Source organism: Carassius auratus, chromosome 25 (genome assembly GCF_003368295.1).
Source record: "Carassius auratus strain Wakin chromosome 25, ASM336829v1, whole genome shotgun sequence".
Lineage (NCBI taxonomy): Eukaryota > Metazoa > Chordata > Actinopteri > Cypriniformes > Cyprinidae > Carassius > Carassius auratus.
The window spans coordinates 14,078,840-14,102,435 of NC_039267.1; the positions used below are offsets into that span (position 1 = coordinate 14,078,840).

At 37.6% G+C, this 23,596-nt stretch overlaps 1 protein-coding gene across 3 annotated transcripts in view; it reads right to left on the reverse strand.

The window, feature by feature from the left end:
- Nucleotides 1–23,596, reverse strand: part of tln2b (talin 2b) — a 161,475-nt gene that overhangs the window by 86,414 nt on the left and 51,465 nt on the right. For 2 of the 3 annotated variants that reach the window (XM_026202816.1, XM_026202817.1), the window contains exons 2-4: nt 2,735–2,908; nt 417–514; nt 195–324 (exon numbers count right to left, since the gene is read on the reverse strand). In XM_026202816.1, the coding sequence (XP_026058601.1) occupies nt 195–324; nt 417–514; nt 2,735–2,870 (364 nt within the window). In that variant the 5' untranslated portion in view covers nt 2,871–2,908. Of the gene's footprint in view, nt 1–194; nt 325–416; nt 515–2,734; nt 2,909–23,596 lie in introns of those variants that run through there. The other variant, XM_026202818.1, reaches the window with a different exon arrangement.

The window sequence follows — 23,596 nt, forward strand, 5'->3', positions numbered from 1 at the left end:
CCTGCCCCACCCACCGTTCTCGAGTCCTACGGAGGAGATGGAAGGATATAAAATAAAACTGGAACAACAACAGTGAAGGACGAGAGAAGACCAGGCCTGGGCTTTATTTTGTATTTGGTTTTTATTTGTGCACGTCAGTCGTCCGTGAGGGGCTGTATTTATGCCAAACTTTACAGAATAAAAGAAGGACCCACCTATCCTACTGCAGATGGTGACTAACAGCTCCCCTACTGTTTTGGAGTCATCCACCATTATGGTTTTGATGGTTCCATCCAGCATTTTGATTTTCTGGGGTCTTTGTTTTTTCTTGTACTCCAGGATGTCCTGTACATAATGAGAACAAATGCTGAAATTAAGCTTAGAATCACAATGGAAAAATAAACTCACGAAAGTCTGAAGAGAATAATGTGATTTACCCCATTACGTAGCATGTAGTAATCAAGGGTGCGCCCTGACTCCAACCAGATTCCTTTCCTGGGGTCATCATCAGACAGGAAGAGCCCGTAATCCGACGCTGCAATACGTTTTTCATTATTAAACAACAATTTGCCACATGGAAGCAGATGCTAAATCAAAGAGATCCGGTTACGTCTACAAAATACGGTAGAAATAAATAGCAGACTCTTCATTAAACCACAAACCAGTTTGTCTTTGATCCTAAAAAAACAATTGACATTTATAAGGTGAAGCCAATTCATTGAGGGCAGCAATCATGTGTATCGCATTGCAAAACACTGATATAACTGTAGCTTGCCGAATAATGAATGCCCACAGAGTGGCTAAGCTGCAGACTCATCCCGAAGTGATGACTCCTGTTGAGCTGATAGCACACAGGAGTCCATTTTGCAAGCTCTAGTGAGCACAGAACATTAATGCTTGACTCTGTGGCCCTTTGATGACTTGAGTGGAGATGGAAAGAGAAAGAGTGCACCTATCCATCAGACTCCCTCTGAAGCAGAACTGGTCATCAGCTGAGGTTGCACATACTGTAGTGTAACACTTTACCGCCCAAGTTTTGACATGGTGGATACAGAAACATCTACTGATGTGAAGAGGCTGGTATAAACACAACCCGAATCCAAACTTCTGTCAAGCTCTGCAGATTTTTGCTAAATTAAGACTGAACATAAAAAGTTCCCCCTGCCCCAAGTGTGTTTAAGGAATATTTTGTTAATGCAATCACCCGCAAAAAACTGTAGTATTCTTGTTTTCTCTTACACATTGTACCATATTTAAATCCATTCCAAGTAATTCCAGAGTTTTCCTCAGAAAATGTGACAAAATGTGGCAATTTGAACACACATGATGTGATCATTATGAAATTGTAAATATGAATCCAAAATTAAAGAGCACCTATTATGGCATTTAAAATGTTCCAAATATTGTCTTAGAAGTCCCCAACAACAGTTTTGCATTCACGCAATGACAAAAAAGACTTTAGTTTGCTTATAATATGCATTTATTTTTACCTGTTTTGACAGCGATTCTCAAATGATTCGTTTAGTGATTCACTTTTCAAAACCCCGCCTTTACGTGACTTTAGCGAGTATAGCCCAGAGTTCATATTGTAAAAGCACAATCAGTCTTTGTTTGCGTTAACTCGATGCATAAACATAACGTTTTTACCAAAAAAAAAAATGCAGTAACGTTACGTTACTACGAGGTATGACTCTATTCTTAAAGAAAACTCAGAAAAAACGACAAATTCACATATCTCAATGCAATTGTCATTGAAGACCTAGAAGCTAAACGGTGCTTACACAACAAACCAAACAATTATTAAGCATGCTACATAAAACATAAAAGCAACAATTATTAATAACACTTACAGGTTGTGATACGGAGGAGGAAGCTGATGCAAAATACACTTGGAACTGAACCTTCCTTCAATATCAGCCGGCTCGCAAATCCAAGTTTGATTGCATTTAAGTTGGTAAAGCAATCGTCTTCAAAATGGCGTGAACAAAGCACAAGGCTCGGACTATACTTCTGTGGTACAGTTGTATATATGAATTGTAGCCACTTAGTCTTCAAATGCTCATCCTTGGGCAGATGAAAAAAGTTTGCTTTTGAGTCGCACTTCATAACACAGTGTCTCGTAGCGAAATATTTGGGCGTATCGTATTGAAATAACTTGACAAGTTGACGTCATCTAGTCAGAGAAAAGCTTTGGTCTTCTAACGATTCATAAAAATGACTCAGAGTCAACTCTTACTTTTGAAAGACAATAACTTTATATACGGTGCACTGTCACATTTCAAACTTTGCAGGATGTTTTTGTTCACTTAGATCTATGTTACACACTACATGAAAGGTAAGTTTCAAAATTCCATGATAGGTGCTCTTTAACTTAAACTTAAATAATTCAGTGTATTTTATTCCAATAAAATAAAAATGTTTATTCAAAATGTATTAACTTATTGTGCCTATAAATTTTCTTGTCTTCTCAGTTGGTAATCAAGGCTAGTTAAAGAGTCAAGTGTACAATTTTAACTTCTAACGACACTAAAAGACTTGCGAAAACTTTCCAGAACACTCCCCCATCTACCACTGGTTGAACAAAAAGATAGTCCCGCCCCCAAACACATCACTGATTAAGCCAGTGTTATGTCTGGCTGATTGTGATGCTCAAACAAACAGAAATGTTTTGATAACATCACAAAGGGGGGAGTTGTAGTCTCATGGAAGAGCTGAAAATGGTGGGAAGCCTAGTGGAATATTCTGCAAATCTTACCTTGTCCACTTTGGGCCTCTGGAACTCGCTCTCTAATAATCCTGCAGGCGTCGTAAACCGGAGTTGAGGGCTCAAACTGCATGGTCTTGACCACATTGCACTGTCGCACACAAATCTTCAGCGACAGGGCCACCATTGTGACTGCTGCTCAAATGGGAGCACCCACTAGCACACCTGTAGAGACCGGAAGAAACATTTTGTCAATTCTCTGCAACGAAAAACACCCGTTCATTCTTTGAGGTCCACACCACTACATCAAAACATGTTTAATCTGGATTAACTGGAGCAGAAGTAAATTTGAACAAGCGATTTGCAGTTGAGTTCAACTCTAGCACTGATTAATGAAATATGCCTGCCATTGAAGATAAGAGAGGAAGATCAGAGCTTTGTGTAGGCTTACAATATGAGCTTCTTACTGCCAAGAGACGTCTATAATAGTTATTAGATTAGTAACCCTTTAAATACTGAGCAGTGGAAAAGATTCTACTGTCAACTGGGTGTTTAGCCTAAGATCACTCAACCTCTACCAAATATCACAGCTATGAAATGTAATCTTTGCACAAGAGAGAAACCTTTCAGTTTTAAAAATCAGGTAAAGTGGTTATAGCGAATATATAGAATATTTGTGAATTATGGTAGTGATTGATTGACGCTACAAGGTATCAATAGAGATAAGCAAATCACAAGATCAGATTCATAACCATTAAACTCAGAGCCGAAATCAGATTGGCGAAAGATATAAGAGTAGAGGCATGAGTATTAACCGAGATCAGATTCATATCAGGGATCAGATCTGCAGAAATCAAGACTTGTAACTGACATGAGATTTTTCCCCGAGATTTGTTTTGAACTAAGGTTAGATTTGTAAAAGAAAAGTAATCATACCAGACTTGCAACAGATCAGATAAAAACCAGAGATTTGACTCCCAGCAGATCAAAATCAAGTAAGTGATCAGATCTGAAATCATGCTGGATAGGTATGTTTTGAAGCATGGCAGCTGGTTTAAAATGCTCAATAACCAACTTAAACCAGCACATGACCAAATAAAGACCAGCTTCAACCAGCTCAAACCAGCTGTCATGCTTCAAAACATACCTAATCAGCATATGCTGAGATTTCTGAGATCAAAATTGTATTAAAGTATCAAGACTTACAACTGAGATCAAACCATACCAGTAATTTGACCCGTAACAGATAACGCTCAAATGAAAGATCAGATTTTCAACATAAATCAGATTCAGAGCAAAGATCTGACATGAGATTTGCATCAGTGATTTCATTCATACTCGTAACTGTGGTAAGACTTATATCTGAGATCAGGATTGTAGAAGAGATTTGACCCATACCAGAGATCATCCTCATAGAAATTTGACTTGTAACAAATCAGACTAAGATAAGATCAGATCTGCAACAAAAATCAGATTCAGTGCAGAGATCTGACTTGTAACTCAGATCTGATTTGTACTAGAGATTTAATTTGCAACAGATCACACACAATATTTGCACTAGAGATTTGTTTGTAACTGAGATATGATTTTTAAAAGAGACTTGACTAGTATCAGAGATGTGACTCCCAACAGATCAGACTCAAAGCAGCGATCAGATCTGCAACAGAGATCAGATTCAGAGTAGAGATCGTTCTTGAAACTTCAGAATCATATTAGAGATTTGACTCATAACTGATATTTAAATCGTATCAGAGGTTTGACTTGTACCAGACATCAGACGCACAACAGATCAGATTTATACCGGAGATTTGAACTGTAACAGATCAGATTTGCAACAGAAATCAGAGCAGAGATCTGATCTGTAACTGACATGAGATTTATACCAGTGATTGAATTCATAACAGAGGTCCAGCTCTTAACTGAGATCAGACTCAGAATTGAGATCAGGATTGCATAAGAGATTTGACTCATACCAGAGATCAGACTTGGATGAGATCAAATCTATAAGAGAGATCAGATTTAGAGAAGAGATCGGACTCATAAATGAGATAAGATTCGTACCAGAGATTTGATTTGTAACATATCAGACACACAACGCAGATCAGAACTTACTCCTAACAGAGCGCATACTTGCAAAAGAGATCAGACTTACAATTAATATAAGATAACAATGATCTCATAACCAAAATCAAACTGCCATCTCACCGGTATCAGATTCTTATATGCATCAAATTTGAAGAAAACTGTTTTGTTTCTCTGAGGCCTCACATGGTGGAGTACACCAGAATGTGGGTACTGCTGTAGTAAAAGACCCCGCTTGACAAAGTACTTTAAAATCAGTATCAAACTAAAATAAAAATCAGAAACTCAGACCAAATAGAGGAGAACTACTCTCAAATCAAAGAAACCATTATAAAGAGCCCAGAAATCACAGTCAAACAGTCCAGCTGAAGTGATTTACAGTCAAGTGTGAAGTGAGATGTGTCTGTCTGATAGTATCTCACCAGCGCAAGGAATACTTTAACAGAAGACAGAGAGGACTAATCTTTTTTTGATAATGGACTTGTGAACGAGCTCCACATTGTCTACTCACTCAGTCCCCAAGAGTGCATCTGTGTGCACACACACACACATACAGGCAATAATAAGCAGGGAAAATAGCTCTGTATATACTACTTTCATTCCTAGTAGGACACACAAGGGACATTCAGAGGTATTCTGGACCAGATGAGAAGTCCCACAGAGACCACATACACGTTGGGTTCCATTGTTTTATGGGCACATTCCATAGACGTAATGGTTTTTAAACAGTATTTTTGATAGTTTAATGGGTGTGTATAATATTTTTTTATTATTATTTTTTTTTTTACAGGCACTCTTATACATCATTGACCCTTCAGTTGTATTGTGAGCAGAGTATGTGAGCGGAGCTTGCCTGGAGCTTAGAGCGGATTTTTTGGAAAGTTGCAGTGTTGAGGTTTTCACTCGCTCCGAGAATGCTCCGCCACGAGCACAAATTATGCCAACCCATGCATTAAACATAATCAGTTAACTTGACAGATATGTGGGTCACATACAAAGGTTAAAATGGCGATGGATGAGTGTGGGAGGTTAAAGCATGTTTTAAGATGTACAGTTTGTTAATCTCCGCTCTCAACTAATGTGCTGCTACATTGCTAATTGTAGTGTTCCAATAAACCACGTTAAAACTATTTCACTAATATTATGCATTTATTTTTCGCTTAAATTAATTTCTGAACATATCTTAGATTTTTCAAGCATAGTAAAAAAAAAATTGCCGAAGAGAGGTGTTTCTGATCAGTTCACATTCACATTCACTGATTGTGAGAACAATCGTCTGAACTTGCTAATGTACTGGCATTCACAATGCACATGACCGCAAATCTATGGCTCATATATGACACGGAGTCTTCAAGATGGAGAAAGCTAAAGACTGTGAGAAGGCGAGCAAAGTGACATACCACCTGCCCCCTTAATCTCCCGTCTACAAAATCCCAGAAGTCCTAGACTGGGCACTCCCATTTCTCCTTCTGGCCTTTCGTGACAGACGCTGCAAAATACCTCTCATTTCTTACCGAACTTCCAGCCAGGCTCAAAGCATTCCACCTCTCACACTGTTCAACCCCTAAACAGCATGGGACTCTCTACATGCAGTAATAATTGACTCCTGGGGGACACTAGGAAACCAGGAACCGCCACAGTCATATAAGAATTAACCAAAGCCCTGTGCACTTTTCAACTGTCGAAAAATATAGGGAATGGATTTAAATATGGTAAAATGTACTGTTTTGCATCTAAATGCTATGTGGTTGCTAAGGTTTTCCAATTGGTTGCTAAGGCATTGCTAGTTGGTTTCTAGGGTATTCTGGTCAATTCCAAGGTGGTTACATACAAGCCACTATGATAATAAAGTGATTGTGGTTTAACGAGAGGTTCAAATGTTCAAAACTTTAAGAATGATAAACTGCAAACAGATTTGATTTGCTGTCTACACTGGAGAAGTAAGAGAAGCTCAACTCAGCCTCTTTCCTTAAACACTACCCCCCAGCTTGATTTAATTATAGAGCGTGAAGGTGGAATTGGGGAGGTGGAGGGACGCCAGAGGAATTGTCAAAGGGGTGGGTGAGGTAAGCAGCCATTTATATAACTGTAATGTTATGCTATTAACATTCAAATCTTTAATTTGTAGCTCTTAAGTCTTGATGAAACACCTACTCGGACTGCAAGAATCAGACAAATAACTGTTGATGATTTTCCCTGATATTAATTGTCATTTTATTAAAGCTTTGTAGATTCACTGAAATGTACTTGATCTGTCATTTGATTTATGCACCCACTGGAAAAGTGGTAATGCTTATCTGGACCAGACCAGACCAGACGAAACCAAACCAAACCAAAAAACAATAACAACAATAAAAATAATTAAATAGAAAAATAAACAAAACCAAACACAAACACATTAAAATCTAAATACCAAAACAAATGAAACTGTTATTAACACACTACAAACACACTAGAATAAAAAATACAATTTCTGACATAACAGGAATAATTGTAAGTCTGACTTTTCACAAATTGATAATTGTAGAAACTGTAATTGTAATCCCATCACTTTATTTATTTAATACTATCTTTTTTAAACAATTTTAACTTCTGTTTTTCGAGAACAACGCTTCTCCTCGGTGACCCTTGAAGAAAGTTCAAGATCAGCTAATTGGCCATTCCTGCCTCAGCAACAGACATGAAATCTGACATGATGCTTTCTAAGCATCATCTGCTTTTAACGGTGGACTTTAAAGTGCCTCTCGAGGGCATACTCTCTAAACAGAGCTAGGGCTTCTCCACGACTGCAGCCATATTAAGTTATACTGTTGTATTTACCAAAAAAAAGAATTTTAAGTTTTTTTCCGGATGTAGACAAAAAGATGCATGAAAACATGTTTGGGGATGCAGTCATAAAAACTGGCAATTCAATTGGGCCGAGGGAGAAGATGGGGCCATCTGGAAGGGATTGCAGTGTGGTGATTTGCAGTAATAACAAAAGCAAAGAGCAGAGCCCCAGAGGCCACTAGTCCTGAATTCATTACAGAGTGTGTAGTCGGAAGGACAGTGTACTTTCAGTCGTCTGGATCTTCTCACCTAAACCGGTATTACAGCAGGGAAAGACTTTGATTAAGGTCTATGAGTTCATCATATTTTGCATCTCTAAACTTCTTACTATAGGTAAAGTTTGCACACACTGCATCTTATTAACAACTAATATAACGATGCATAGCTAATCACTTTTATTGATTTGTGTTGGAAACGTATATTAATAAAGATAGCATTAAAGGTGCTGTATGTAGGTTTGACACAAAGTGGTTGAACTAGGTATTAGGGTTTGGCCGACAGACAATGCCATCGTCCATTGCCAATGGCTGTTAGACATGACGATGTTGAGCTGGCATCGTGACCCCCCCCCCCACCCCCTTTAGAATTCAATTCAATTCAAGTTTATTTGTATAGCGCTTTTTACAATACTCGTCATTACAAAGCAAATTTACAGAAAATTACGTTTCTATAATATTTAGTAGTAGCTTATAAGTGGTGACTGTCAGTTTGTGCGCATATGACAGGATTTTTCAGAAAAATTAATACAAGACGTAGTCAGTCAGACGATGAACATTAATAACAGCAATTATTATATGATGCAGTCATACTTGTAGCAATGTTTGTTAGTTCTGAATACACAAATGCATGATCACTTTTTAGTTTCACTAGCACTTTGGAGAGTCGCGATCGCACATACTCTATTTATACTATGGAGCAGCAATACTTACTAGGGATGCACCGGTTGACCGGCCATAAATCGGAACCGGCCGGTTTTTGCTTAAAATACGCGATCGGCAATCGGCCGGTTTTTGGTCTTCTTTAGGCCGATTTTTCCGTGAGTGCGGCCACGTGCACAGACTACATTGTAATCGTTCACTATGTCATTTGTGTGGAAGTATTTCGAAATCTGTGCGCAGGACACGTGCAGTCGATCAGTACTGAAAATGCAGAGCTTCATGTCCGAAGCACAGATTGCAGGAAGCGATCAGCCGTTGGTGTTGATTGTGTTGATTGTGTTGTTTGTATTGTAAAACTATGCAGTTATTGCCTTTAATTTCACATGGTTACAGTTAATCTTTAAATTTAAGGCCATTTCTTTGTAGTTTCAGCCCAATAAACAAAAGCTAAATGCTGAAGTCTGTAACATCTATGTTTGTATTGAATGTAGGCTACTTATTGTGCAGTTACTGCTGTTAATTTCAGATGGTTGCAGTTATTGTTTTCAATAGTCAAAAGCCAGTTTGGCCTATTAAATACCAAATAAACATCTTGTTTATGCACACTTTCCTTCTTTCATGTTTGTTGCTTAAAAAAAAAATCGGAAATCGGTATCGGAATCGGCCAGTTTGTTGGTAAAAAAATCGGTATCGGAATCGGCCATGAAAAATCATGATCGGTGCATCCCTAATACTTACTACACATTTTACAAGATTTTATGTTTATCAGTGGTACCGAGGATCTGCAAATCATTCCCCATCATCCTCAGTCATCCCTCCTTATGTCTACATAGGATGAGTTGCCATGTGGCGCCACGCCGCACCAAATCAGCTAAAGACTGTCTACATTGGACACAACAAAAGGACGTTTGAAAATCATTTCAATTTTGTGTCAGCATCTCATAAACAGAACGTGGCAGCAGTTCACTGTCAGGGTTTTGTGATGTCATGCCACACCGCATCCAGTGTAGACAGCATCAATGATTACACTTCTATTGACTGATCTATATATAATGAATCTCTATTATAGATCAGTGGTTCTATAGCATTTTGTCATGCCGTTAGAACCCGTTGTAGACACAGTGTTAGGAATCATTAGTTGTTTTCCATTAAAACGATTCACATTTCGGACACACCTCCCCCAATGCCCCCCAAAAAACAAAACCCCCAACTCGCCCCCGCCGATGTCATTGTTCATCGTTTCACTTTAAACATCGTCCGATGCCAAATTTGGTGACATTGCCCAACCCCACTGGGTATTGCAGTCCAAATTCTAAATATTGGAGAGGGTTTTCCACCTGGCCCCTCCTCAGACTTGACACACACGCTGGTTGCCAGATTGACGACACCAACAGGAACGAGCGCACTTGACGGTGAATTAAAATCTGGCCTGAAATGCATATTTTCAAAGGAGAATAACCTGACTGTAGCATTGATTTCGGATAAACAAGTATGTTAACTTGTTTGTTAAATATCTGCAAACATATTATGGTATTGTTATGCTTAATTATAGTCAAACACTTACATACAGCACATTTAAGTCTTCAAATCCAATAAAGAATACAAAACTATAATACAAAACTTTCTTTCAAATAAATGCTGTTCTTTTGTTCTTTCTATTAATAAAGAATCATATAAAAAATGCAACATAGGTTACCTTTAAAAAAATTTAAAATAAATATTTATTGAGCAGCACATCAGCATATCACAATGATTTCTGATGTTGATGATGATTCAACTTTGACATAAATAGCAATGATTAAACATTAAAATAGAAAACTGTTATTTTGAATTGTAAAAATAAAACAAACAAACAAAAACACTAAACCAAACAGAACAAACTCAAACAAAAAAATAAAAATAAAATAAAAAATAAATAAATAAAAATACCCCCCCCCCAAACTAACAAACAAAAAACATAGAAAATATAGAAATAAGATAAACACATCTAAAACAAACCATAAAAAATGAAAGTAAAATTAACAGTGTAGTATATAACATTTTAGTAATACAATGTAAATATTTTAATTAGTCCATAAAACTGCAATAATGACACCATCCATTCCAGTCAAAGCCTCTAAACTGCTTCAAATTTGTTGTTATTGTTTGTTTACAATAACATATAGATTTTTTTAACATTAAAATGTGCATGTAGCTATAACTTAACCCTTTGTACAATTAATACTGTTTAATAAAAACACTGGGGGAAAATTTTTCCCCCAGCAAACTGTCATAAACATCCAGGAAATTGCAGAAAGACAGTCAATCAGATTGCACGTCCTAAAAGCCAGATTATGTCCAGCAAAATCAATCAGCTCCTGTCATTTTTCATGTACAAAATGTATCATACGGTGATTGACTCTTCCAAGGCTTGTCCAGGTGTATGACGTCTATGGCTATGGTTCATCTAGAATTGGTCGGCAGTGTCAGCTCGTAATATGTCTTCTGTTAAGTCTAAACTATTCAACATGTGTTGCTATGAGCATTGTGTTTACTGTTTACACATGACTGACAGTTAGTACTACAGCAGATATGGTTTTCTAATTCTTACGAATTTTCCTTAATGCGTTTAGTAGAAGTTCCGCCAGATGTCCAAATAACCATCCCTCTCCGAACATCTAAAAGCGCCGAGTCACAAACTTCTGAATCTTTGCTAATGATCACACTGTGCGCGAATGTGTGTCTATGTGCTCTCCCAAACCATTTTCTCATGCCCTGGTTGGTATGAGAGTCAGGCCCTGTAGAGCAACAATCTGGAAGCGTTTGCGCTCGGAATTGGAACAAGAATTCTGAACGGCTTTGACGGAAGACGGACCGAAGAACCTCCAGCTGTGATTTGTAAACATTGCCGGCCAGCTGCTAGCAATGAGAGGCCGTGACGTTTGCGTTAAACAAGGCCTATCTTTGTGAGACTCACATTTATTATAAACATTGGCACCGCAACAAAGGAAGGGCGATATCAAAAGGTAAGATTGACGAAAGGTCGAATAAATAAAGGGATGATCATAGGGCTTGTTCTTCTATATCATTTTTTCGTCAAATGAAAACACTCCATCTATTTGGGTATGGTCTGAGTGAACTTTAACTTGGAAAGACAAACAGGATATTTTGAGGGAGATGGAGATATGGAAAGACATGAGGGCGATCTACGGCACGCTCCCTCTCAAACACACACAAACACAAGAGCTCCGTATCAGAGTGATCATCTGCATTACCTAGCTGCTCTGGTATGCACTAGACATAATGCTGCTTTCAACTGATGGGTTTCCACAGAGCACAGGTGAATTTGAATGTGAAACTGGACATGATGATCTGAGCTCGGAATGAGGAAATCTTTACGCATGTAAATAAATAACTTACGGTTATTCAAGGGAACATTTATCCAAAAAGATCTTCTGCAAAAGTTTGGAATAAGAAGGTTTCTAATGTTTCGTTTTCTATGCTCATCAAGGCTGTATCTATTTGATCAAAATACAGATTCTTTTAAAATTTTGTGCAATATTATTGCAATTTAAAATAATAGTTTTCAATTTTAATATACTTTTATATATAATTTATGTGAGGCAAAGCTGAATTTCAACAATATTACTCTAGTCTTCAGTGTCACATGATCCTTCAGAAAACACTCTGATATGCTGATTTATTATCAATATTAGAAACTATACAAATATTATACTAATATTAGATAATTTTTATTTGTTTCGTATTTTTTGGAACCTGTGATACTTTTTCAAGATTCTTTGATGAATAAAAAGTTAAAAAGAACAGAATTTATTTTAAATATAATCATTTTGTAACAATATACACTACTCTTTAAACTTTGGGGTTAGTAATTTTTTTTCTTTCTTTCTTTTTTAAAGAAATTAATACTTTTTTTTTCAGCAAGGATGTGGTAAATCGATAAAAAGTGATAGTGAAGACATACTCTTATAAAATATATATTTTGTTTGAATAAATGCTGCTCTTTTAACTTTTTATTCATCAAAAAAATATCCTGAAAAAAAAAGCATCACAGGTTCCGAAAAAATACAAAATAAAATAAAATAAAACAGCAAAACTGCTTCCGACAATGATATTTAATCAGCATATTAGCATGATTTCTGAAAGTTGATGCAACACTGAAGACTGAAGTAATGATGCTGAAAATTCCGCTTTGGATCACAGGAATTAATTATATTTTAAAGTACATTAAAATAGAAAACCTGTATTTAAATTGTAATTATATTTTGACAATACACATTTTTTTTTCTGTATTTTTGATCAAATAAATACAGCCTTGATGAGTATATGAAAGAGACTCATTTAAAGAGGTCATATGATGCGATTTGGAGTGTTACAAGCTGTTTGTGAATAGATAAGATCCCTAAAGTTGCAAAGACTAAAGTCTCAAACCCAAAGAGATATTCTTTATAAAACTTGTCCAAGCCCTCCTAAAACGCCTCATTTAAACATGACCCTACATCTACTTTACAATGTTGGAAATATTTGCATAATACCGCTCAAATGTTCACGCAAAGAAAGGCGGCGTAACTTTGATTCTCGCTGTAGTGTTGTTGCCGCCACCACGTCAGGGAGACACTGTGTGTTTCGTTGTGAAGTGAATCTACTTTGTTTGGCATTCCAAAAGAGGACATGACTAGACATCAGTGTATTTACAACAGATGTGTGCAACGCATTTTATGGAGGACCAGGACCATTATCTGGGAGAGTAGCCTACAATGCCGGTGTTCTGACAAATATTGCGGACTCACAGACTGTAAGTAGAATCAATAGTGTAGAGTAGGCTTTTTGTTTGTCATTTCTCCAATCACAAATGCAGAGATGGTTTAATGTTTATGCGGCGCAATGCAACACATAAAAAGACAGTAGAAGTCATAATCAGTAATTATGTCCCCACTGGATGCAACAAATGCCTAATTTGTAATGGGTTTTATTGGTTTTGTCTCATCACACAGGGACACAGCATCACAGTATTGTAAGGGGCACAACATTTCCTTCACACAATTGAGTTATTTGGCCAATTACAATGCACAGGATAGCTGGTCAATCAGATCACACCTCGCTTTTCAGAATGATGAGCTTTGTAAAAATCTACGCATTTCAGAAATGTGGGGCATAGAGAAACAATAATGTACATTTTGTGGAAAATATTGTGTTTTTTGAAACTTAAACCCCATGCAGTGTTTCCGACAGCCTTACCCTCTATTTGTGGCAGCACTCCCCTGCTCCCATATATACATTTATATGCAAATTCATTTTCTGTCAGCAGGAGGCGCTTTAAGAGCGGGAGAAAGGGAGGTTTCCCCGGTAATGGCTGCAAAGCAGAGCTGAACTCACAAACGCTGTCTTATCAAGCATTACATACAAGATTAAATGAAAATGAAATCGAAAATTTAGTAAATACAGTCGGTTTCCTCCTGAAATACAGTGATATAAAAACACCCGCACTGGTTTTTGCAGTGCTCGTCTTCATTCAATGAAGTTAAAGCCTTTTGGAAAATCTATTTGGGGCGGTCAGTTCTGATATTGTGGCGGCCCGCCACACAAATCAATGTGTGGGAAACCCTGCCATGAACATTTCATTACACCAAATCTACAAAATGTTCTTTTTTAGTAGCATCATATCTTACTGAAGAATCTTACTGATGTTAACTTTTGAATGACATTTGTTTTGTCCAATAGAAGTCAAAGTGACCCAATGTTATTTTTGACCCCATTACGTAAAAAAAAAAAAAAAAATAGTGAAACTGAAACTTCAAAATATATTTTTTTCTGTGTTCAGTCATAAAGGTTTGAAATTACATGAGAAAATGATGATGCAATTTTTCATTTAGAGACCAATCTTTCATCACAGAAGGACGTGGCCTTGAATTTCCATGAATCCCGTTCAACATTTAGACAGCACTCGCTTCACTTCACAACATTCAGATCACTATGACCATCTGAAGAATCTGAACCAAAGCGGCTCATTATTTGACTCATCCCTGTAATTTCCTGCTCTCTCTTTGAATGTTTTTTCATCTGGTGCCTTGGTTCATTCATATGTACAGCACATGCTTGTCTCATCAAGCCATATCAGGACATGTTAGTGATTCATATAGCCTTTTCTCCACTTTTATTGACAACAATTGGAAAGAAATGATAGGAAGAAAGAAGAAACAAAACTGGGTAATGGCATAAGCCATACTCAAACTCATGCCAGCCGCATGAGCACCATGGCTCAACATATCACATACTGTAATTTCATAAAACCCTTGGGGCTGGGTTATTTAGCATTTCTGATATTTTTTTCAGAATCAATTCTGAGCTTAGGTGTTAACCAGATGCACGATAATGCAGAGTTTGCTTTAGAAACACCCTTTTTCTGCTAGATTCCAATTCCTCACACGCATACAACACTCGAACCTTCCGTAAAATCTTTCATAAAGTTCGGAAAGGTTGAAACGAATTACAAGGACATTCATGGGCTTCATTGCACAGGATGTGCTGTGAGAGACGCACGTTTTGTTTGATGTTAAATTTGAAGTGTGTGGTCTCGCCCGTCTGTATTTTCTTCCTTACAAACCCGATTCCAAAAAAGTTGGGACACTGTACAAATTGTGAGTAAAAAAGGAATGGAATAATTTACAAATCTCATAAACTTATATTTTATTCACAATAGAATATAGATAACATATAAAATGTTGTAAGTGAGATTTTGAAATGTCATGCCAAATACTGGCTCATTTTAGATTTCATGAGAGCTACACATTCCAAAAAAGTTGGGACAGGTAGCAATAAGAGGCCGTAAAATTAAATGTACATATAAGGAACAGCTGGAGGGCCAATTTGCAACTTATTAGGTCAATTGGGAAAATGATTGGGTAAAAAAAAGAGCCTTTCAGAGTGGCAGTGTCTCTCAGAAGTGGAGATGGGCAGAGGATCACCAATTCCTCCAATGCTGCAGCAAAAAAAAGTGGAGCAATATCAGAAAGGGGTTTTCTCGGAGAAAAATTGCAAAGAGTTTGAAGTTATCATCTACAATGTCAGACTACATCATCTACACTACATAATATTATCCAAAGATTCAGAGAATCTGGAACAATCTCTGTGTGTAAGGGTCAAGGCCGGAAAACCATACTGGATGCCCGTGATCTTTAGGCCCTTAGACGGCACTGCATCACATACAGGAATGATACTGTAATGAAAATCACAACATGGGCTCAGGAATACTTCCAGAACACATTGTAGGTGAACACAATCCACCGTGTCATTCGCCGTTGCCGGCTTAAACTCTATAGGTCAAAAAAGAAGCCATATCTGAACATGATCCAGAAGTGCAGGCATTTTCTCTGGACCAAGGCTCATTTAAAATGGACTGTGGCAAAGTGAAAACTGTTCTGTGGTCAGACAAATAAAAATTTGAAGTTCTTTTTGGAAAGCCGGGATGCCATGTCATCCCAACTAAAGAGGACAAGGACAACCCAAGTTGTTATCAGCTCTCAGTTCAGAAGTCTGCATCTCTGATGGTATGGGGATGCATGAGTGCATGTGGCATGGGCAGCTTACACATCTGGAAAGGCACCATCAATGCTGAAAGGTATATCCAAGTTCTAGAACAACATATGCTCCCATCCAGACGTCGTCTCTTTCAGGGAAGACCTTGCATTTTCCAACATGACAATACCAGACCACATACTGCATCAATTACAACATCATGGCTGTGTAGAAGAAGGATCAGGATACTGAAATTGCCAGCCTGCAGTCCAGATCTTTCACCCATCGAAAACATTTGGTGCATCATAAAGAGCAAGATGTGACAAAGAAGACCTAAGACAGTTGAGCAACTAGAAGCCTGCATTAGACAAGAATGGGACACATTCCTATTCCTAAACTTGAGCAACTTGTCTCTTCAGTCCCCAGACGTTTGCAGACTGTTATAAAAAGAAGAGGGGATGCCACACAGTGGTAAACATGGCCTTGTCTCAACTTTTTTGAGATGGGTTGATGCCATGAAATTTAAAATCAACTTATCTTTTGCTTAAAATTATTCATTTTCTCAGTTTAAACATTTAATATGTCATCTATGTTGTATTCTGAATAAAATATAGAAATGTTAAACTTCCACATCATTGCATTCTGTTTTTATTCACAATTTGTACAGTGTCATAACTTTTTTGGAATTGGGTTTGTATACATTAAAATATCACATATACCACAGCTGTGTGAGACTCCGTTTAAGAGGTTTAATGCACTTGCATCTCAAAAAGTTTTTATGACGCTAAATGAATGTAAATAACCATCCAGTACACTCTAGCAATCACCTAACAATAGCCTAACAAAACCCTAAAAACATTTTAAAATAGCCTTACAACCCTTTAGGCTCTGACAACTATAAATGCCTATAAATATATAACCTATAAATGCCCTAGCAACAACCCAGAACACCCTAGCAATAAACACATGAAACACTCAAATAAAGCACATCAACACCATAGCAACCCCAAAGAACACCACATCAACTACCTAGAAACTAACCAGAACAAACTAACAGTGCCCTATAGCAATGCCCTAGCAACCATAAAAAGCACCCTAGCAACCGAATAGAGTATTCATAGCAGCTACTTAGCAACTCCCAGGTTTGCAACAATCCAGAACACCCTAGAAACTGTAAACCTTGGCAACCAATTAAAAGCGTTCTCATATGTCCCAGCAGCTGTTTACTGTTCTTTTGGCAAGCTATTAATGATGCTTACTGTGTTTAGATCCACAACCCCACTGCAAATGATGACATTCATATTAACGATCTCAGAGTCATCAAACTGGGAGTAATTGAAAAACCATAAATCAGACGGCTTTAAAAACAGCTTGCCTCTCGGTACGCACATTAATCAACCTTCATAAATACAGGAGCTGTAAAGAGCCGTGTCTGATTTATCCTGTACCTCAGAATCATTGCCATAGCTTCATTACGATTCCTGTATTATGGGTCGCTGCAGGAACGGCAAGTAGTCTATCTTAAGCATGCGTGTCTTATAAGCATTAAGCATGAAATTTAAGTGCATTGTGATTATAGCATAAATTTGAGACTGGATTAACCATATGCATACAGTACTCTACCTTGCAGAAACTGGAAAACAACTTAATTTGTATGCCAATATTAATTGTAATCTATAAATTAGTTTGTATTAGGGGTGGGCGATATATCATTTATACGATAATATCTAAATTGTTGTCTGGACGATATTCAAAATTGAGAGAGTATTTAATAATTTGTACAATCCGACCTCCCAAACATGAAAAGAGCTGAAGGAAGTTAAAGAGAAAACAAATAACGCACACTATAACCTTCTAAGCAATTATATGTAGTGATTTAAATTTTATAATTAATTTTATGTCTTTTTTTTTTTTTTTTTACAAAATCACGATCGTTCCTCAATGAGTAAGCTGCTACTAATTTGCAATACAACTACAGAGTTCTTACCTGTGTCTTATGACGTTTCTTAGTTGAAGCAACAATCCAAAAACGTAAAGAGTAAAGCGAGTAGCACTGAGGCCAGAATAGCGCAGGGTTTCCACAGTCGGTCCTGAAGCTCTGCTGCGTGTCACTAAAACACGCCCTTTTTTAACGCCTCTCAGGAACTAATAAGGAAATAAATCACTGGAACATGCACGATCACACAGGAACATGATAAAAGCGGCCGTTTGTTTGCATGCTTTGTTAAATATTCAAATTCAAAAGCATCGATGTTTTAACTATAGAATAAGTGATTGATCATAATGATTTAATTTATTAGTACTCAAAATGAATCACACATAAATACACTTATATCTGTTTCTGTTTATTTGTAGCCACATTTAAAATGAATGATAATTAATCACTGTCTGTGATTAATATTTTTTCCAAGCCCATTTTAACGGATCAGAGCATTCACACAGCACATAGTAAAATATGCGAAAGATAAAAAAAAGGTTAAATTAGAATGGTGTGAAAAAAATGTATATCTAGTGCATGAGCATAGAGAGAGTTGTGAGTGCACAGGACACAGTTTCAGCGAGAGGAGATACGTTTTAAGTGTGCGCACTCTCTCCGGGGCGAGAGCATCGTGTATCTGAGCACGCGAATCTGGTTTCGTGACAGAACAAAGATAATCTGCATGCGAGTGAAGAGATTTGTGCTTTCGCATTATTTTAATGTGCTTTCGCGTTACAATAATGCACTCTCTCTGCTGCTTCTGCACCACTTACACATACTGTATACGCACTGCAAACGGAGTACGTATGAACCTGGCGCAACAAATCTATTTCAAAACCTAAGGCACCGCTACAATGAGCTCTAATGACCAATGCATGGCAAAAAAATCCCTATAAGTTACACAGGATATGGCAAATTCATTTATTTGCCATATGTCAAGACTTTTTGTCACACTTAGTGATTATTTTGACTTGTTTCTGTTCTAGAGACATGTTAAATTTTTTTGGATAAAGCTCAAATTGGTTTTCTTTTGGAAATATGTTTCAAATTCAACGCATTTATGACTGTAAAGCATGTCTGCGTGTGTCAAACTCATAACTAAAATTGAAATCGCAAAATTGATCAAAGAAATGGTGATAGGTTTTTTTTTTGTCCATATCGCACAGACAGTGATAATCTCAGGTAATGATTGTGCTTTATTCAATGTAAAAAGTGTCTAATGTGAGTTTGAATATTTTGCATGACCTTTATAGCCAAAGTAACAATACATATTTTACCTCAGATCTTGAAAATAAATTAGGCTAAAGCAAACTTACATTAAAACTACGGCTGTCAAAAATAGCGCGTTAACGACGTTAATTAGTTGTTTGTTGTTAATTACGTCAAATTTTTTAACACATTTCACGCATGCGCAGTGTGACAAATTATTCAGGTCAGGAAAGTCTCGTCGATCTCTGAATTTTCAAGATAGTAAAAAACAGCGGCGAGCGCCGCAACGAAAACACAGAAGAAGCTTAAGGTTTTACCCCATTTACTCTCGATGCCAAGCTCGATAAACAGAGAAGACTTTGGTAGTTGATACGCTGGAGCTTCTTCCTGTTATAGCGTCCTGTGTTTCACACTGCGCATGCGCAGAACGCATACATGCAATGCAGCGAAAATTACAGCTGTTTGGAAAAGCATATGCATTTTTACTTGGTTTTACTGGCACTTAAGTATTTTACTGGATCCTAAAGTATTGTGGCAGAGCAAATGAACACCTCCCAAAAACAAGAGTGCCCAGAGTGCTGCTTATGTGATGGTGGCACATGTTTGTGTTTCTGAGTTCATGCTTTCGAGTTTCTCTATGCATAATTTCATAGATATGTGGCTATATTTAACCAGTGGTTCACCTAAAACTCTTACACTATCTGTAGTTAAATGGCATGGTTTGATATAGTGCTCAGGTAAATTTGATCTAAGTAAATGTTAAACTTTTGAAATTCAGAAAAAAAGAACCACATATTGATGAATCAATACATGAAATTTATGTATCTTTGTCCTGTTATTTATCTTTTGGTATGCATTTCAGAAAAAAAAAATGGTTAGGATTCAGGTGTAATTGCAAATAGTGATTAATCATGAAATTGTAATCATTTGACAGCCCTAATTAAAACTGGACTCACTGTGAACCAACATCCACAACAAAGATGATATCACTCACTCACTCACTAATTCAAGACTGTTCAGTCCATTCACAATTGAATCCTCTATTTTCAGTGTCCACTTTTCTTTACTTTACACTTGCCATGTTTTTCATCTACATTGTTCTCATCTATTGTAGACACAATGTAAGTTAATGTCGCTTTCTGATGCTGCATTTGACTTTTCATGCCACATTATTTTAAATTAGCGCGGGCCAAACATTTTTCTCTCCCATGGCGCCTATTGAGGAACCCTGATTTACACCAAAAGCTAATTCATTTACATCCTGTGGGGTACACCGTTTGACAAACTGCACTCATTTTGCATTAATTGTGGGTATTTTGTTGTGGGTATTTTGTCTTGGGTCTTCACTGCTACACTGCAATAAAACAAATTAAGCATCAAGACCGGACATCCTTTTTTTCCCCTCACAATGACTAGCAACTCACATTCATATCAACCTATAATTTCCTTCCAACCTACACCTAAATGAGTAGGTAATGGTAGGTTGAGACTTAGGTTAGAGTTAGTGTGGGATAGGGCTGATAAGAATCCACATCAAAGTCAAACTTGGCTACATAACCAAGTTTATCATTGCTAAAAAAAAAACAAGACTTCTTACCTGGTAACGAAGCGGCAACCTTCCGCTCCATGGCCACTGGAGGCTGGCTCCAAAAGGAAGTCAATCCCTTAGACTCCCCATGTTAAAATGCCCATTTTTGCAGCAGTAAAAAATGTTTACAGCCTGGTACAAAAAATAATTTGGGTCTATATAGCTAATTTTGCCCTAAGTGGCAACTGTGAGAGAGATTTTTTTTATTTTTATAACTCATCCGTTTAAATTATATTAATCCTTAAAATTCTGAATTAATTAAGGGCGTGGTCACTTGAGTGACAGGTGGATTGGCACTGCTGTCGAGTTAGGTGGGCGTGGTTTCAGCAACCAGCTCTCGCCTTTATGCCCATTTTCGATTATCCGGGAGTGACGCTCGGTGATGTGCTGCTAAGATGGCGACAGGCGCCTCCGCCCACTTTTGGCTTCAAAAACATTCTTCGGAAACCAATGGGTGACATAACGGAACATACATCCATGCTTTTATACAGTCTATGCTGGTAATGCTAGTCTTTCAGTAGTAGAAGGGGAAGGTTAGTCAGGGTATTTTAAGACATTCTGGGACATCTAGCCCCTCCCTAAAGCGCTTAGACACATTGAGACAAGGAGGGACACAGACAAGTCCTTAAGGACTTCTACTGATGTAGCAAATTAATACAGGCTCCAGCTAAACCAGGACAGAGTGAGAAAGCCTGATGATCCTAAACACGATGTAATTGATTGTTTGATCATTCAGACAGGCTTTTTGAACTAAAGAAGACTTTTATTTGGGGTTGAAGTTTGTGATTTGCATGGAACGGACGTACAACGATTTAGAGGACGTGGAAAATACCTGTTCTAGTTCTGAATGCAAATGGCAATGGCACTTTGACCCAGAGATAAAGATAATTGTCAAATCTGCTCAAGACATTGGCATCTTAGTTATATTACAGTGCACTGGGATCCTGGCAGATTTTTCGGTCTTCTGATAAAACTGACACCATTGTGTGATAATTGGGTCAATCGTATTTCAGGAGAGGTTGGCGGTCTTGAATGAGAAAGAGGTTATTATCATGGAAGCAGCACATGAAGTGGACATTAGATAGGATTCTTGTAAAGTCTCCAAACTGTGGGATCATTTTACAACTACTAGTCAACTATTACAGCTATTAGTCAAAGCAGTCTACCTGTCCTAACCAGGTTTCCAAAACTTGCTGAAACATTAGCAGAATTTTGGATGCTGGTATCCCCAAGAGGCTTCTTAACTAGTTTAACCAGCAATACTTTCTTGGTAATCTAGCTTCACTAGTCAACGAGCTTAACCAGTTAAGTACTGCTAGTGAGCAGTGCATCTAAACTGATAACACCAGCACAAACCAGTCTGGACCAGAATGGAAATAGAAGGAAGATGGTCCACCAGGTTAATCTTTCTCCTGTTGCTTTGGAGTCAATCACCCAAACCCACCCGGATAAACATTTTCCAATTAATAACCATAAATGCTAAAAGTGCTAAGTTAAAGCTAAAACAACAAAAATGAAACAGTTAGAGTTGAGCAGGTTCAGTTTATTAGACCTACACTAGTGCTATGCTAGTTGACAGAAATGATGAATCCTTGTCTCTGAGAAAAAGCGAAAAAGAGGCTCTTCAGATGCTAAAAATACCCCACAATGTAGAACATCCACCACCAGCTCTCGCTTTCATTTTCCAATCCCCATTGAAATTCACCCTCAACCATATGGCAATTTGGCCTCTTTGAAGCTCATTGGATCTCACAAACTAATCAGTGTGGTAACAGTCCGTGTTTTCAATGTCTACCATGTTCACACTGGCCTCCAGCACTTCCAAACACACAGTTACATTGAGATCAACCCTTTCTGGAGCTGATCTCATCTTCAGAGGTTTCTGTGTGATTTAGTCCGATTTAAGATGATTCCTTGTGACCTAGCTGAAAGTCTGTAGAGACAATTCTAACTAACAAGAATTATGCTAACAAGCTCTTTTTAGTTTTTTTTAATTTAATAATCAAAAGGATTGAGTTTTGACTTTGATATTATCTGCTACAAATCTGAATGAATAGGCAGGGCAAGTACTATACTATGGTACACGCAAAAACTATTTAGCTATCTAAACAGTGACAGATCCTTTTAATTGATTTGTGCACCACATAATTAACATTCACCTTAGTCATTCTTTGACAGTTACGTCCACTTCACAGCACTTTTAAAATGACATTCATGCCAAAAGCAACTTCCTGCCCTTCAAAGTTAAACTCCCAGTTAATTAGCGTTAGGTTGTGATCCCAGGACATACTGTGGGAGAAGACTGAGTGAGAGCCCATGAGAGGATTCATTAAGACTAAGAATACATAATACATTCAAAATCCCCCCTTATCTTATTACAGAGACAGAAACGAGACATTGAGAACGAGTGTGAGAGAGGAAGAGAACATCTCATCTCCCCCCTAACAGCTGCATATACTCATACACCCACCCGCTTGGGTTGCCATGGCCACAGTGTGTGTATGTGTGTGTGTGTAGTGCTTAACCATGCCTCACAGGGTAAGAGACCCACTAACTCCTAAAAACACACTCCAGCTCCCCAATAATCTCTCCATTACAATTCACTCCCCAACAGCCTGGATTCAGTACTCAAACTGCTCTCTAGGGCTTAATGGCACACTACTGACTCTACGTCTAACCATTAAGTTAACATTTTGCTGGCGTTTATTTGGGTTATTTACTTAATCGGTAACAATCACTAGTTAACTGCTGTTAATTCTTGACAAAGTGTATGTTAATACAAATGTGCTAATTTTTGAGAATTACAAAACATCAGCAGGGTGGCAAATTAACAC